Source organism: Vicugna pacos, chromosome 3 (genome assembly GCF_048564905.1).
Source record: "Vicugna pacos chromosome 3, VicPac4, whole genome shotgun sequence".
NCBI classification, from domain to species: domain Eukaryota; kingdom Metazoa; phylum Chordata; class Mammalia; order Artiodactyla; family Camelidae; genus Vicugna; species Vicugna pacos.
The window spans coordinates 13576269-13592262 of record NC_132989.1 but is presented as its reverse complement, the minus strand read 5'-3'; the positions used below and the strand labels follow the sequence as shown (position 1 = coordinate 13592262).

Sequence of the window (15994 nt, the reverse complement as noted above, 5' to 3'; positions counted from 1 at the left end):
TAACTAATTCCAGAAGTGTGTGACTAACCACTAACTCCTAGGCTAGTTTTTCTCTTTTTTCCATAGAGGAAATTCACCTTGAATCTTAACCCAGGCCTTGGAGAAATCCTGTACCTCCTTCCTTTAGCCAGGCCTCACTGGGTCTGAGCACACAAAGCTAGCCTCTGTTTAATGGGTGTAGGGTCCAGTGGATGGGACATTCTGAATATGCCAAAAGAGAAACCTCATGATGCAGTATCTGGTACTGTCTCTTCTTTTATCTCCCAAACGTTTGTCTTGAAAGATTTGTCACCCAGAGCCAGTTCTCAATGACCTCTCTAGTAGGAAAGACTCCTCTGTGCTTCCCTTTTCTGTGAAGTTCGGGAATCTGTCTACATCCCAGTAACCCATGTTACTGGGATGTTCATGGCACATAGATCACTATTTCCAAAATGGAGACCTGGCTCAGCTCTCCAGAGTGATGGAATGGAGCAAGTCCTGAAGCATTTATTTGTGTAGTGACTTCCTGACTTGAGCTTCTGACTTCTTGTCCTTGAACTTCTCTCTGGTAATAATCACAGTTGTTACCATTAATTAATCAATGTCCATTATGGGCCAAGCAACATATTTAGTATCTTTTCCTTCTAACTTCTTAACAATATTGTGATGTAGGTGTTATTAATGACATTTTTCAGATGAGGAAATTGAGACAAGGGGAGATTAGGGTCACACGGCTAGTCTCTGAACTCATTTACTTTTTGTTATGCAGAATCCCCCCTGCAGACCTAATCCTGCCCCAGTTTTGTTCCGAAGGAGATTTTAGGGAGGGTAGAAAATTTCTGGTGTGTTAGAAAGAAGACTGGACTAGGAATCCGGTATACTGGATTCTAATCCCTAACTGTTAACCAGCTGGGGCTTTGGTTCTCTCACTACAAATGAGAAGTCATAGCTAGTCACCTCTAAGTCCTGCCTGGTCCTAACATTGAGGGATTTTTATGGTTGTGGGGGGAAAGTGAGTGTGTTTGCTGCTTCAGCTGCTCCAGTGCAGAGCCTGCTGAGGTCAGCAGCTGTTCTGTGGTTGTGCTAGCACCGGATTCTCTCAGGCAGGAGTCTCAAGTTCTGGAATATACTTCCGTGGTAATTAGATGGAGTCCTATCCAATATCCTTTAAAACAAATCATGTGGATGTCAGAAATTTTCACTTCCCTCCCTGTTGACCACATACAGGAACACAGTCTGTGCCTTTGTTCATGTTTCTGGAATTCCAGCAACAGAGAAGAGAACATTTATCTAGAGAATTTGCTGCTTCTCTGGGTTCCAGAGAATGTAATTGTTTCACAATAACAGGTAGCACTTTTAGTCTGCATGTATTACCAATCCATGAACTCTGGTAGGTGGTGAGGCCTGGGGTATACCCATCATAATAAGATCATATATATTTTTTCCTTAGTGTTTTACATATACCTGTGATCAGGATCATCTAGGAAGCTGATGAAAAATAAAATGCTCAGGTTGAATCAGATTGGACCCTTGTTTGTTTTTCTTCTTTTTAGCATACAATTCAGCCATTTAAAGTGTACACTTCAGTACCTTTTATATTGAATTCAAAGTTGTGCGGCCATCACCACAATCAATTTTAGGACATTTTCATTACCTCAAAAGAGACTCTGAACACTTTAGCTGTCACCCCCTCACCCCTCCCAACTTCCCACCCTGGACCCTAGACAGCTGCTAATCTGCTTTCTGTCTATAGGTTTCTCTATTCTGGACTTTCAGATGAATGAAATCATATAATATATGGTCCACTGTGACTGACTTCTTTCACTTAGAATAATGTTTTCAAGGTTCATCCATGTTGTAGCATCTGTTAGTATTTCATTCTTTAAAATTGCTGAATAATATTCACTGTATGGATATACCATATTTCATTTATCTGTTCATCAGAATTTTTTTCCCCATTTTTTTGGCTATTAGGAATAATGCTGTTATGAACATTTGTGTATACGTTTTTCTGTGGACATACATTTTCATTTTGGTATGTACATAGGAGTGGAATTACTGGGTCATATGGTAACTATGTTTAGCCTTTTGAGGAACTGCCAGACTGTTTTCCAAAGTGATTGCACGTTTTACACTCCCATCAGCACTATAAGAAGGAGTTCTCAGGGGGTTGGTGGAGGGTATAGCTTAGTGGTAGAGCGCATGCTTAGCATGCACGTTAAAAAAAAATAATGATAATAAATAAAATAAATAAATATTACCCCCCCAAAGAAAAAGAAAAAAAGAGAAAAGAGAGAGTTCTCTATATTTCTCTACATCTTTGCCAGTACTGTTAGCTGTCTTTGATTCTAGTCATCCTGGTGGGTGTAAGGTGATATCTCCATTGTGGTATTTGTTTCTCATTTACCTGATGGCTAAGGATATCGAATGTCTTTTCATGATTTTTGGCTATTTTCACATCTTTGGCAAAATAGCTATTCAGATCTTTTACCCATTTGTAAATTGAGTTGTCATGTTATTGTTGAGTTATAATAGTTCTTTATATGTTCTGGATACAAGTCTCTTATCAGAAATATAATTTGCAGAAATTTTCTCCTATTCTTTGGATTGTCTTTCACTTCTTGATGGTATTCTTTGAGGCATAAACATTTTAAATTTTGATTACATCTAATTTATCTATTTTTTAATTTTTTTTGTTTGTGCTTCTTCTGTCATATGTAAGAAACTTTGCTTAATCCACAGTCACAAAGGTTTATGCCTATGTTTTCTTCTAAGAGTTTTTATAGTTTTACTTCTTACGTGTAGGTCTTTGATCTATTTTGAGTTAATTTCCATATATGGTGTGCGGTAGACTTCCAACTTCATTCTTTTGCACGTGGATATCCAGTTGTCCCAGCACCATTTGTTGAAAAAACTATTTTCTCCTCCATTGAATTGTCTTGGCACCCTTGTCAAAAATCAATTGACCATAGATGTAAGAGTTTATTTCTGGACTGTAAATTCTATCCCATTGATCTATATGTCTGTCCTTATGCCAAAACTGTATTGTCTTAAGGTTACTGTAGCTTTGTATTAAAGTTTGGAATTGGGAAGTCCTTTGTCCTTTTTTTCCAAAATTGTTTTGGCTAATATGGGCCTCTTAAATTTCAAAATGAATTTTAGAATCAGCTTGTCAGTTTCTGCCAAAAGGCAGCTGGAATTTTGATAGGGATTCCATTGACTCTGTAGGTCAATTTAGGGAATATTGCCATCTTAATGGTATTATATTTTCTAATCCATGAATGTTGGGATTTTTTTTTCATTCATTTAGGTCTTCATTAATTTCTTTCAACAGTATTTCGTGGTTTTCATGTACAAGTCTTATACCTACTTGGCTAAATTTCTTCCTAAATATTTGATTCTTTTTGATGCTGTTGTAAATGGAACTGTTTTCTCAATTTCATTTTTCAGATTGTTCATTGAAAGTGTATAGAAATACAACTGATTTTTGTACATTGAGCTTATATCCTACAGCTTTGCTGAACTTAGTTCTAGTAGTTTATTGTTCTCAATTTGGAGTTGAATCTCATCAGTAAACTCTTAACTAGCTCTCTTGAGAACGTTTGAGTATTTTCAAAGTGAGTTCAAAAGTGAGTTTAGTATTTTCAAAAGTATGAGTCTAATAGGTGGGGGAAAGATGCCCTTAAAGTTTTTAATATCAATGGTCTTTGCTGAAAATTGAAGCTGTGTAAAATAAAACAAATATAAGGAGCCACCCATTCATCAAAAAGAGCAAAAGTAAAAACAATAAAACCCAACATTGGCAGGGTTATGTAAAGACAATCATGTTCATATTTTACAAATGATATTGTATGTTAGGTCCATCATTTGTATGATAAGAACCATAAAAAACCTATTCACCTAGTTGTACTGCAAGAATATGATTTGAAAATTAAAAACTCTTTGTATGAACTTTTTTAATCATAAATCATGTGGTATAAGATAGTCATTGAAGAAAAAGAAAGCAGAAGCCCAAAATCCAACAATTGGGAAAAAGTGAAGCAAATTATTTTATTAATATAATGATGGACCATTATATTGTAACTAAATATACATCAGTGTATGCACTGTGTTTTAAGGAAGAATATATATGAAATAAGTGTGGGGAAAAACCTTAAAATAATGAGAACATTAATTAATTTAAAATAGTTTATATAAGGGAAAAGAAGAAAATTTGTCAAGGTTATACAAATAGTTGATATTTCAATGTAATTTTGGTTAAATGTATACTTTAATAATGACAACAACTATATATACATTTTTTTTTCCACCAAACTTGCAGACTTTTCTTACTTAACACAGTCTTTTGAGTCTAAATATCTTATGGAGATTTTTACTTTGTGTTGGTGGGCTACACATGATGCATAAACACTGTTCATTATCCTCAAGAACCTGAAGGACAAGCTTGCCTTGATCTCTTACGTATTACTCCCCTCATTGTGACAGTTAAAAGATTCTATTAAAATTTCCCACAGGGCAGGAGCAGACTTTCACAGCATTAGACGGTAGAAACCAGGTTTCATCACAGAGCACTGGGGACAAGGTGACTTTGGACGCTAGCAGTCAGTGGGAACAGCTAGAGAGAAGAGGAGGAGGCCTTGGTTGCCAGAAAAAGCCATGGAAGTTACTCCAGGGAGTGGCCACACCCACCCGCTACAGTGCTTGAATTCCTACGTAGTGGCTCTAAGGGAACTTCTGCTTGAGTCTTTCCAGGGATAGGGAACACACTATCTCCTAGAGCGATCGCCTACAGCCATCCATTTGGACAATGACTTTGGATAGAAGGGTCTTCCTTAGGTCTAGCCAAAGACTTGCCTTCCTTTACTTTGTAAGTACTGATCCTGCTCCACAAAACGCGTCTGATCCATAGGACTGCTTTTAAATAAAGACTGTTTTTAATCCCTCCCGAGTTTCCAGTTCTCCAGGTTGAACCTTCTAACAGCTTCCAGCCATTCTTCATTTAGCTGGTTTCCATCCCCCTCATGATCTTGGTGCTGACCTTAGGCTATTACACAGTTAATCAGTATCCCCTTTATAGTGAACTGCCTGTAACAGAATACAAGGTGTGGCAGAAAAGAACAGTTTGTCATCTCCCTGGGCTTCTCTCTCATAGCACAACCAAGAATTGCATTAGCTTATTTGGCATCTACTATTATATCATTGATTTCTGTTGAGCTTATCATCAACTAAAACCCGTTAAGTAGCATTTTCTTTTTCTTATTGAACCTACACACATAGTTACCAAGCCACATCTTCCACATCCTGCTGTTGTTTATTGGACTTCTGATCTATAGATTTCAGCTTCTTTTTGAGCCATTTTCTTAGTGATAATCTGCTGTGGGTCACTTCAGTTTTTATACACAACGTAGAGAGGCCTCTTTACAGTGTTTAAAATAAATTGAGCGTCTGTACCAAGTAAACAACTGAGCGGTTTCTTGGTCGATGGGGAAGAATTGGGGAACTTGTCAGTCCCTGTATTCTGTCCCTGTCCCTCAGTAAAATGCAGGATTCACCTGGAAAGCTCTGCTCCTCAGATGCTTTTGGTATGTTGGAAGAGACTGGGAATTAGCTGTTGTTTGCATAAAGAAAGACATTAATTGATTCCTGGAATATTAGGGCTGGAGAATTGTTGGAAGACAGTTTAGTACACCACACCCCCCACCCGTGGCCTTTTTGATCATTTGAAATTGAGATCCTACACAAATAAAGAGAATTGTTCCAAATTACTAAGCAAACTGGTAACAGAAGCAGCCGTAGAAGCCAGGCCTTCTGACATGCATAGACACTAGCTTAATCACTTTTGCCTGAATAGCAGCTTTCAACTGTTCATAGTAAGATACTTTGTAAATTTTTTCCTTGGCCCTCTGTTGAGTTTAATTGCCCGACATCTAGATGACTTCCTTGATTTCCTCCAGCATGTGAGTAAATAGTGCCTTCTTAGATATTTAACAAAGTCAGCTCTGGTGGTGGGGCTAGGCAGGATGGTCTCTGGAACTTCTGAGTCTTTACTGGCTTTCTGCCAAGCAGTTTCCTTGTGAGATTATGTGGGGTCCTTCTTCCAACAGTTGGTGAGAGAAAATGAGATCACTCCTGGATCAGTCAGGTGCCAATGGGGACCAGGTTCCAATGGGTCCCGTGGGACTGGACCTCTGGGAGTATTTGAGACAAAGCTATTCTCTGGCAGCTAATGTTGGGTGTTGGGCGGAGCAGTGTGTTGCGATGGCTGTTGGAGGTCCTGTCTCCTCACCAGGTGTCTGAGATAGCGCATCAGATTCAGGATGGGCATCCAGCCACAGACTGGGGGAGAGACCCTTATAGGCAGTCTTCCGAGTGTCAGAAGGATTTTGGTGCTATTACTGGATGGACTGATTTCTTTTTTCACTATCTTAAAAAAAATTAGCAAATCTATACAAATAAAAAGGAAGAAGGGTTGTGGAAGGGAAATGTTGAGACAAGGGCCAGTGACAAGCACTTCTCATGTTCCTGGTCTTCCTCTGAGCTGCTTTTAGCTGCCCTTCCTGAGTATTCAGGCTGCTTACAAGAAAGGAGTGTGAGGATGAGGGGACAAGCATCAATAATAACCTCCAAAGAGCATAGGACAGGCCAGGTGTTCAGTGCAGAGAGAAAGAGAAAGTCACTTGTGGCTCTGGGACCTAGTGGGGTGCTGGAGCAGCACTGGGTGATCCAGAAGGAATTTCTCCAATGCATAAGGTTCTTTCTCTAACAAATGCAGAGGAAAAATAGTATGCAGTGAGGAATATGCAGGTTCCTGTCCCCTAAGAGCTTGCTCTTGGGGAAGATGGATGTAGATACAGTGTCACTATTGTTCAAAGTCTAAGAAGTTAGCTCAAAGGAAGAGGTATTTAATCCCCACCTAAGGAACGAGGAAGGCTACCTAGAAGTGCCTGTTTGCATCTTCCCCCACCCTTCCAAGCAGTGTCTCACCTTTGCTCTGTCTAGGTGTGCTGTGGCAAATTTAGAAACTTATGAGTGTGGCACTGTCTGAGAAAGTTGGGAGACAGAAGCCAAGTGAGCTCAGCCCGCCCATGTGTACTTTGTACCTTTTTCACTTCTCTTGGATCAGGCACTCTCATTGTGCTTAATCTGTAGTGCGGCTGTCACTGAGCCACTGTGGCAATGGTTGTTTCTACCCCAGATCCCACCCCAGGCTTGGAGCTAAAGGCCCCAAACACTGGAGGTCTAAGCACTGACCCTGTCCCCCCAGCTACCATGTCCACGCAGAGACTTCGGAACGAGGACTACCGTGACTACAGCTCCACCGATGTGAGCCCGGAGGAGAGCCCGTCCGAAACCCTGAACAACTTCTCTTCTTCGGGCTCCTACCAGCGGTTCGGGGAAAGCAACAGCACAACGTAAGTAGCCCTCCATCTGCCCTCCTGGGTGGATTCATGATCCCAAATTCTGTAGTAACATAGTCTCCCTTAGGGTTATTTTTGCTCCCCTATTTTATCAATTCCTTACTTTACAAATGAAGGTACAATGTAAGGAGATCGAGTGAGTAACATTGCTGAGGTCTGAGCTCTCTGTTTCTCATTTTTTGTTCATTTCAGCTGTGTCGGTCCCAGAAGGCTTGTGCCAAGTAAAAGCCTGAACATTCCCTTAATTTAGAACCATGGGTCATCTGTGCTAGAATCTCAGATACTTCCAAGTCCAACTGGAAGCTGCCTTTGCAAAGTCTCCTCCAGACTTCTGTCCCCATCACCAGACGGCTGGGTCATTTGGTGGAAGAAGTAGGAAGAGGGAGGAATAACTTCTCTTGCACTTAAAAAATTCAAGGGGTTGATAAAGAAGAGGTGATCTGCTTTGCATGCCTTGAGGAGGGCTTAAGTTTTATCCCTGGACACTGAATCCCAAGTTTTATCTGGGCTGAGTTTGCCCCTCTGCCAGTCTGTTTTTCCAAATAGAAGATAAAACTTAAGACCCTCTTATGAAGGTAGGTTGACTGTCTAGTGCTCACCATTCATATGGAAAGATTCAGGTGAAGATTTTCTACTCCACTGAGTTGTCTAGCTCAGTTCTGAAACTCAGCAGACCTCTGACATTTTCTCTGGATCCCAGCATACTGTCTTTTGCAGCCATTTTGTTTGTTACTCAAGTGTAGCTATTGCCCTCTCGGTGTTCCCTTGTGGGTTGGGTATGACTTACTGAGAGATCCATTATGTCCTTGACTCACACTGTCCCCCATGACTGCCCAAGGAGACCATGGAAGCTTCTTTTGGAGCTCATTATTAAGTGAGGCTCCTTCTGGCTGCAGTCTCTCCTGGTGCAGGACCTTCTATCTTAAGAAGTGAAATAGAACTAGAGGAGATGGTCTGCCGCACTACAAGCTCCTCTCCCCCCCGAGCTGATTTCTGCTCATAAGGATTCATTCTCCATAGCTTCTTCCTCACGTGGCATGCTTTTATAGAATCGCCCATTGCTTGCAGTGTTAGCTGATGGCAGAAGTAGCTTGGAGCACAATTGGCAGCAGTGAGGACTATTCTGTCTTTTTCTTAACCTTGTCTACCCAATTGGCTTCCCCCAGGGGAAAGGAATGTGAATGCAGCCAGTGACAGGCAATAGCTTCCCTTCAGAAGTCTCACTCGCTGTTGTGGAGTACTTCTTCCAAGCCTCTCTCTCTAGTTTCCTTTCCAGTTTTCGCTCTTGTTCTCAAGGATCAAGTTGTCTGTACAATGTTTGTCACATGGAGTCTAGGTTTTCATTTTTCACAGGGACCCCTCTGAAGTTCAACACTAGCCAGCTAGGAACTTCAGGATGGTAGCTCACAGGTTTTGTATGTATTGAAGATAAGGCATGGCTGTTAGCTATTCTGTAGTCAACCCCAAGTTATCTGCCCTTGTCTGCTTGAAGTTGCCAATTGGAAGATACTTCCTTTGGGTTTGCTTTGGGACATTCTCCAGGGTATACTTTTTCTGTCGGTCCATTCTGCCCTGACGTTGTGGTACAAAGTTAGGGACCAGAAAAGCCCATCTGTAAGTGTTGGCAGATATCACAGTCCCATCACAAATGGTACAGAAAAAAGTACTCCGTTTGGACTTGGAGGATTGGCTGAGTACTTTCCTGGGGCCTGGACCCATACAAGTATTATGTGTAGAAATGTGTGTGATTAAGTATAAGCTGATTTGGGGTGTCCTAATTAGCAAAATAGGTGAGAAGTGTTAGGGACAAATTTTTGAGCTGGATTCCTGTCTATTGGGACTTGCCCCACCGTGTTATCTAGTTTGTCAAGGAACAAAGTGTATGGAAAAAGTACATGGAACAAAGTACAAGAAGCAACGTATATACATGCACATACCAGACTCTTCTAGGGCTTAAGGGCTCAGTAACAATCCCTAAACAGGGATAGGGACAGGATAGGAACCTCAGACACTTCCGTGATGACGTGTTTGGTGAGGTTATTTCCTAACACTTAATGTTATCAAGCTGTTGACTTCTTTGATGACAGTCTCGTTTTTTTACTGTTTTGGGCAAAGTTTTCTTGTTGCCCTGTTAAGCTGCATTATACTGCCTGTGGTTGAGCTTTGATACTTCTTCCCCAGGCTGGCAGGCTGAGAAGCCAGTTGACTGATACTGGTCTTCTGTAGGTTATCTGGAGCAGCCATTTGCAAAATATGGTCTTCAGATTCTCTGGGGGATCCAAGACCATTTCAAGAAGTCCAAAAGTTAAAACCTTTTTCCTAACAATACTAAGAGGTGATTCATTTGTCTTTTCACTGTGTTGACATTTGCACTGATAGTTCAGAAACAATGGTGGATAAAATTGCTGGCACCTGAGCGTAAATCAAGGCTGTAGCACCAAATTATGCTAGTCATCATTGTATGTTTCATTGCCAAACATATGCAGAGAATAAGCTGGTTTCACTTAAGCATGTCCTTGATGAAGCAGTCACACAACTAATTTTGTTAAATCTTGACCCTTCAGTACAGGTCTTTTATTATTCTATGTGACACAATGAGAAGTACACGTGAAATACTTCTCCTGAACAACTAACACACCATAGGTTATTCAGACCTGAGTACTTGCCAGACATTTTCTTGAAAATGAAAGTAATGATACTGTCAATCAAGAAAAATAATCAGCAGTATTTGCTGCCCACAATAAAATGTGAGCTTTCAAGCAAAGTTAGGGAGGAAAAACAACCTTGTATCCAGCACTGTGACCTTGACAGCTTCCCTCTACTTAGACTTTTCTGTTGAGATTAGAGATGATATTAGTGAATGTGATTTTTTTTTGATATTGTACAATGAAATGTACATTTCAGCATTTGGAAGATCACGTAATTCAGGGAACCATTATCTTCCAGATGACTGAAGTGTGATGTTAGAAAATTGTTTGTGGATAAAAGAGCTACTCAGAGAGCAAGATCACCAGTGGGTTTTTGTGCAAATAGAGTATGAAATGTTCAGATTCCAAATTACAGCTAACTTCTGAGAAACTACTGTGTCGAGTTTTGGTGTAGTATCAAAGAACAATGGTAACAATTGTCTGAAGAGGCTATTGAGATACGTTCTAACTACATGTCTGTATGAGGACAGACTTACTTAAGATAATTGCACCCAAACAACCTATCACAACAGAGTGAATGCAGAAATAGATCGTCCAGCTGTCAAACAAGACATTAAAGAGGTTCACAAAAAAGTAAAATATTGCTCCTCTTCTCACACATTTTTTGGAAAAAGGAGTTACTTTTTGTTAAAAACTGATTATTTATACTAACATATAGTAGGTTCATTGTTATTTGAAATTGATAAATAGTTTTAAATTTTTTGGTTTAACTTATAATATAATATGTATAAGCAGATATAATCCATGTAAGCAAAAACTGTTTGGGATCTTCAATAATTTGTAAGTGTATAAAGGAGTCCTAAGACCAAAAAAGTGTAAGAACTACTGACTTAGAGCATCAGTAGATGACAGAGCTCTGCAAGGCTTACGTCTTCCTCCCACCCCCTGTAGTTAAGACTCTACAAGTCCGTGGAGTTGATTTTGTGATACTCATATGGTTTTGGGTAATCCCAGCTTATGGCCATTGATTAAAAAGAATAATTTTGGTCAATTGCCTAGAATCCTGCTGTTTCAGAACGGAAGTGTTTGTTCTGGTCCAGTCCCTTTATTCTATGATGAGACAACAGACCCAGAGAAGGGAAGGGAATAGAGTTAATGGCAGAGCCAGGGCTAGAGGGACCTGATCTCCCACGAAACCCAGCTCAGAGGCATTTGGGGAGGCCTCTGGGTTTGGTACAATGCTTACCTTTGTCCTTAAGTGGATTAAACATTTGCCAAGATGGAAATTTGATTGGTCCATCACCCAGTAAGCTCCTGGTCACTGGCCACTGATAGTGAAGGAGTTGCCCCTGGACCCTTGTAGTCCTTGGGCTATTCCCTTAGTTTAGTCCAGGAGAGCACTTACCTCTTCTTATTCAGACTTAAAGCAGTTTTCTTGACCTTGCCTGAAAAGCTTGGGAACAGTAGAAGGTCAAGAGCTTTTCTTCCTGGAGGTGGAGGGAGAAAGGTCACCAAAAGTAAAATTCCTTTCCAGAGAGTGTAGATGGGTCTTATTTATTATGGTCTTTATGAGTTAACACAGTATTTGCTTTCAGTTTCTGCTGAATTGCAGATCTGAATAAATATATGGAGGCATCACTCAGGAGGTATTTAGGTTATTTGTGCACGAGAATTTCTAGACATTTCCAGGGGCCAAATCCTGAGTAGGTCTGTGATTTAGGGCAACGTGATACCATGTTTGATCTTTTTCATATCCTGCTAGAGGTAACAAAGGATAGAAAATGCTGAAGATGAGGTCCCTGGTATCAGAGCTATGAGGAGTTCCCATTCTCTGTGGGATGCCCACCCTCACCCTGCCCTCGTGCCCATGAAGCTAACACGCTCCCATGTATTGGTGCCCACGCCTCTCTGGGCGCGTGCTCCCCAGGCCCTTCCTTCTTCCACGTCAGCACACTCACAGCTCTGGTGGTCCTGCTAGGCTCAGCCCAGGTGTCTCCTCGCGGTGAACCCTCATCTGCCTCCCCCTCCCTGTGCACTGTCCCTGGGCTCTTCCTAGGACAGGGATCTTTCTGCCTTGGGTGGTTGTTAGTGTGCCTGCCTTATTTTCCTGGAGACATTATTAGTTTCTAGAGACCGGGGTCCATATCTGATTCATGCTTATTTCTATCACTGTATTAACACGATGTTTTACATAAGAGAGTTGGGATTTGTTGAGTGAAAAAGTAATGAGAGCACGTGAAAGGCTTTACAATTGCAGCTTGAGGTGGACATTCTGTACAATAGGTGAGGGAAAAACCTGTCCTTGAGGCAAAAGGATAAACTAGCTGACTCTCTGAAAAGGGCTTCTCCAGCCCTAGGACTCTATGGCATTTGACTTTTTTTTTTTTTTAATACAGAGTACATATCTTGTAGTAATCTATAATGAAAAAGAATATGAAAACAAATATATGTATATATATGTATGACTGAAACATTGTGCTGTGCACCAGAAATTGACACATTGTGAACTAACTAAAATTCAATAAAAATAAAATAAGGTAAATACGGAGTACTTTAGGGACTGACCTGTTGTGGGACCATACAACTCTGTTCACTTTGCATAAAACTTTCTGTTAAGAGTTTGGGGCTTCTATTTTGTCTTCCTCTGTTCTTTTCTCACAACAGTGTCTGCCCTTCACAGTTCTGCTTGGCACCCTCTGTTGCACTTCTGGATCTGAGTCTTTACGGTGGACAGCTCTGGGGTGAGAACCAGGCCCAGAGATACTGGGAAAGGGCAGATGCCTAGTTAAACCCCCGCTGTCCCTCTGGTCTGATCTCCAGGAGAGGTGGACCCACGGAGATGCCTCAGGGAACAGAGCATATAGCCCAATTGCTAGGAGAGTGGGCTGGGGGCTGGACAGCCTGGGTTTGAATCCAGGGTCACACTCTGGTGTGTGACCTTGAGCAAGTTGCTTCTTTGCGCATAAGATGAAGATAATATCTGTCTCATAAGATTATCTTGAAAATTGAATGAGATAATTCATGAGGGCACTTCTCACAATGCTGAGTGCTCAGTAAACATTAGCTGTCATTATTGTTAACCTGCCCTTGTCTACTTTCTTCCCACTTCAGATGGTTCCAGACCCTGATCCACCTGTTAAAAGGCAACATTGGCACAGGACTCTTGGGGCTGCCTCTGGCAGTGAAAAATGCAGGCATCTTGGTAAGGGTGTGCGTCGGTACAGGGAAGTATTGTGACAAGTTTTAGGAGATGGTGGGGCCTTTTTAAAAAACTTGACTTCATGTAAAATGTTTTAAAATGGGAAACTTTTCTTTTTCAAATTCAGTTGAGAAAAAGTAAAGTTCAGATGTTCATTCATCTTAAGACATTTATTGAGGATATTTTGTGTGCCAAACACTGTTCTAAGGCTGTAAGAATATTATCGGTGAATAAAACAGGCAGAGATTCCTGTTGGAGCTTACTTTGTGGCAAGGAGGATGCATATAAAGTGCTTCTGGGAAGTGGGGGAGGGTATAGCTCAGTGGTAGAGTGCATGCTTAGTATGCATGTGGTCCTAGGTTCAGTCCCCAGTACCTCCAGTAACAAGATAATAATAATAAGTAAGTAAGTAAATAAATAAATAAATAGCTCACATTTTGGATAAAAAAGTTTCTTGCAGTTTCTAGCAATAAAATTAACTAATGAATTAGTAACAGAATTCTGTCCATTTTCTACACAGTCCTTCCATGCCCTTAGATGGCCAATTCTGAGAATCTTTTTTTTTTTTTTTAATGATTCACCCTCCTGTAGACCACCTGTCAAAACCCATTCTGGTTTCTTTAAGAGTTGGAGATAGCTCAGAGATGGGGATTGTCCTTAGCTAAGGGCTGTCTGTGGCATTGCTCTCAAGAGATCTTTTCCCTCTCCCACCACCCCTTAGCCTGTCTGTTCTTCCTGGACAGTCACAGGAGCCTTCTATTCTGATTGGCAACAGTCTTGGAACAGCCTTATCTTGTGTCCTTCTTCTCCTGGAGATTAATTCTCTAGAAGGCACACTCAGATTCAGATGGTGCCCATCCTACAAAGCTAATCTCTGTGGGCACACTTTTCTCTCAAATGCTGTCCTGAAAGTTCTGTCATTGCAAGGTGCCTGAGTAGCATTTTGATCATTTGCAAATCCAGTTCTAATTCTACCTGCATGTCTCCTTTTCTTGCCTGCAAACACCTATCCCAGATCGGTCCCCTCAGCCTGCTGGTGATGGGCCTCGTGGCTGTGCACTGCATGGGTATCCTGGTGAAGTGTGCCCACCACTTCTGCCACAGGTGAGAGCCCTTCTTGAGTGACGGATTGCCCTTTGGGTTCCCGTTACCACCACTGAAAGTGAGCACATAAGCGATCAGTCTAGGCTGTCTGTGCCAGCTGAAGGCGGCTGCTGGTTACCATAGCACTGCTTTTCCCTGGTGATTTTTGTGTCCTTTTTTAGCTTGTTGTCATCTGTCATTCTTAGGTCCTGTGGACAGAGATCACATTCTCATTTTATGTGTTTTATAATATTTACCCATTGAAATGATTTCCCAGGTGGTTGTTAATTGTTTAAGGAAAGTAACTGTCCTGTTGACTTAACACTTCTGCTCCTTGAAAGCATTTGATACAGGACTTAGTGGTACATCAGAGTGGCAGGTGGGGAACTGGCCCCAGTCGCTGTGAGCTGTGTTTGTTCTGTCATTGTCATTGTCATTGTCTGACCCCTGCCCTCTGCCCTTCCTTTCCCTCCCATTCCCTCAGACTGAACAAGCCCTTTGTGGACTACGGCGATACAGTGATGTACGGCCTGGAAGCCAGCCCCAGCTCCTGGCTCCGAAACCACGCGCACTGGGGAAGGTACATTGTTTCCAGTGTCTTTGTGGCTGTGGCCTCCCTTCAGATAGGGGGGTGAGGTGTGGGAGATGGTGTCAGTAGAGGGAAAGGCATTGTTTGGGACTGTGCACTTGAGTTCTAACTCAGCTCTGCCAGTAGTAATCTGTTTGACCTTGGGCTGTGTGACCCCCCTGCCTGGGCCTCAGTTTCCTCGCTGGTGAAACATAGGGCCTGGCCTGGAAGATCTCAAAGAGCTGTGCCAGCTTTGAAAGCCTGTGACCAGTGATTATTTCATCTCATCATTTGTTCAACAGATATATTTAAGCACTCTCTCTTAAGTGGCAGAAAACAATTCTTGGTATAGAAAGAAGGGGTTTCCACTAGGTAAATTATATGTTCTGTCTCTCCAGGGTCTTGTAGTCTCCAAAGGAGAGAGATGTGCGGGAAGCTTGAGAACAAGAGATCAGGAATAGGATATCCCAGTAGAGAGAGGATGTCGTGAGTCAGAAATACATTCCAGGGGCGCTGAGGTGGAGGAGCCATAGACTCTTGACACTGGCTGGCGAATGAGAAGGGCACAGGATAATGCTTTCAGGGCAGGGCACTGGGCAAGAGAGGGAAGGCTTCATGGAGGACGTGAGGTGAGCTAGAACAGATGGGTTTGGTAGGGAAAGAGACATTTCAGGAGGTGGAGTGGGAGGTGTTTGAAAATTTCTCCTTATGGCGTTGCCTGGAGAGAAATAGTCTACTGTTTTGTTTCCTGTTTGAGGAAATGGTGTATTTAAATGTAGAGAACTGACAACATCATAAAAAAAGGCCGAATCCTTTTTTTTTTAATTGAACCACTTTAAAATTACATTCTCCAGAAAAACTCATTTTAGTGGTCCTAGGGAGACTTTTACCTTCACACACAGCTTCCTCCTGTGATGCAGGTTTATGTAATTTTTTCAGCAAAATCATTTTATGTGACTGGGAGCAGCCAGATTGCCAAGTGACCACTGTTGGTTGGTTGGTGGTTAATTCTTTCTTCTCTTCTCTCCTCCCTCTCTCCTTCCTCTCTTCCTCCTCCTTCCTTCCTTAATCCCTCTCTATTTTCCTCCCTTCCTGTAAT

The 15994-nt window shown here is 41.6% G+C and overlaps 1 protein-coding gene across 8 annotated transcripts in view; it reads left to right on the top strand.

Annotated features, from left to right (window-relative positions):
* SLC36A1 (solute carrier family 36 member 1) overlaps positions 1-15994 on the top strand; it is a 52701-nt gene that overhangs the window by 11714 nt on the left and 24993 nt on the right. For all 8 annotated transcript variants that reach the window (XM_072954278.1, XM_072954273.1, XM_015248448.3 and 5 more), the window contains 4 exons: positions 7244-7391; positions 13157-13247; positions 14260-14348; positions 14812-14907. In XM_072954278.1, the coding sequence (XP_072810379.1) occupies positions 7244-7391; positions 13157-13247; positions 14260-14348; positions 14812-14907 (424 nt within the window). The remainder of the gene's footprint in view (positions 1-7243; positions 7392-13156; positions 13248-14259; positions 14349-14811; positions 14908-15994) is intronic.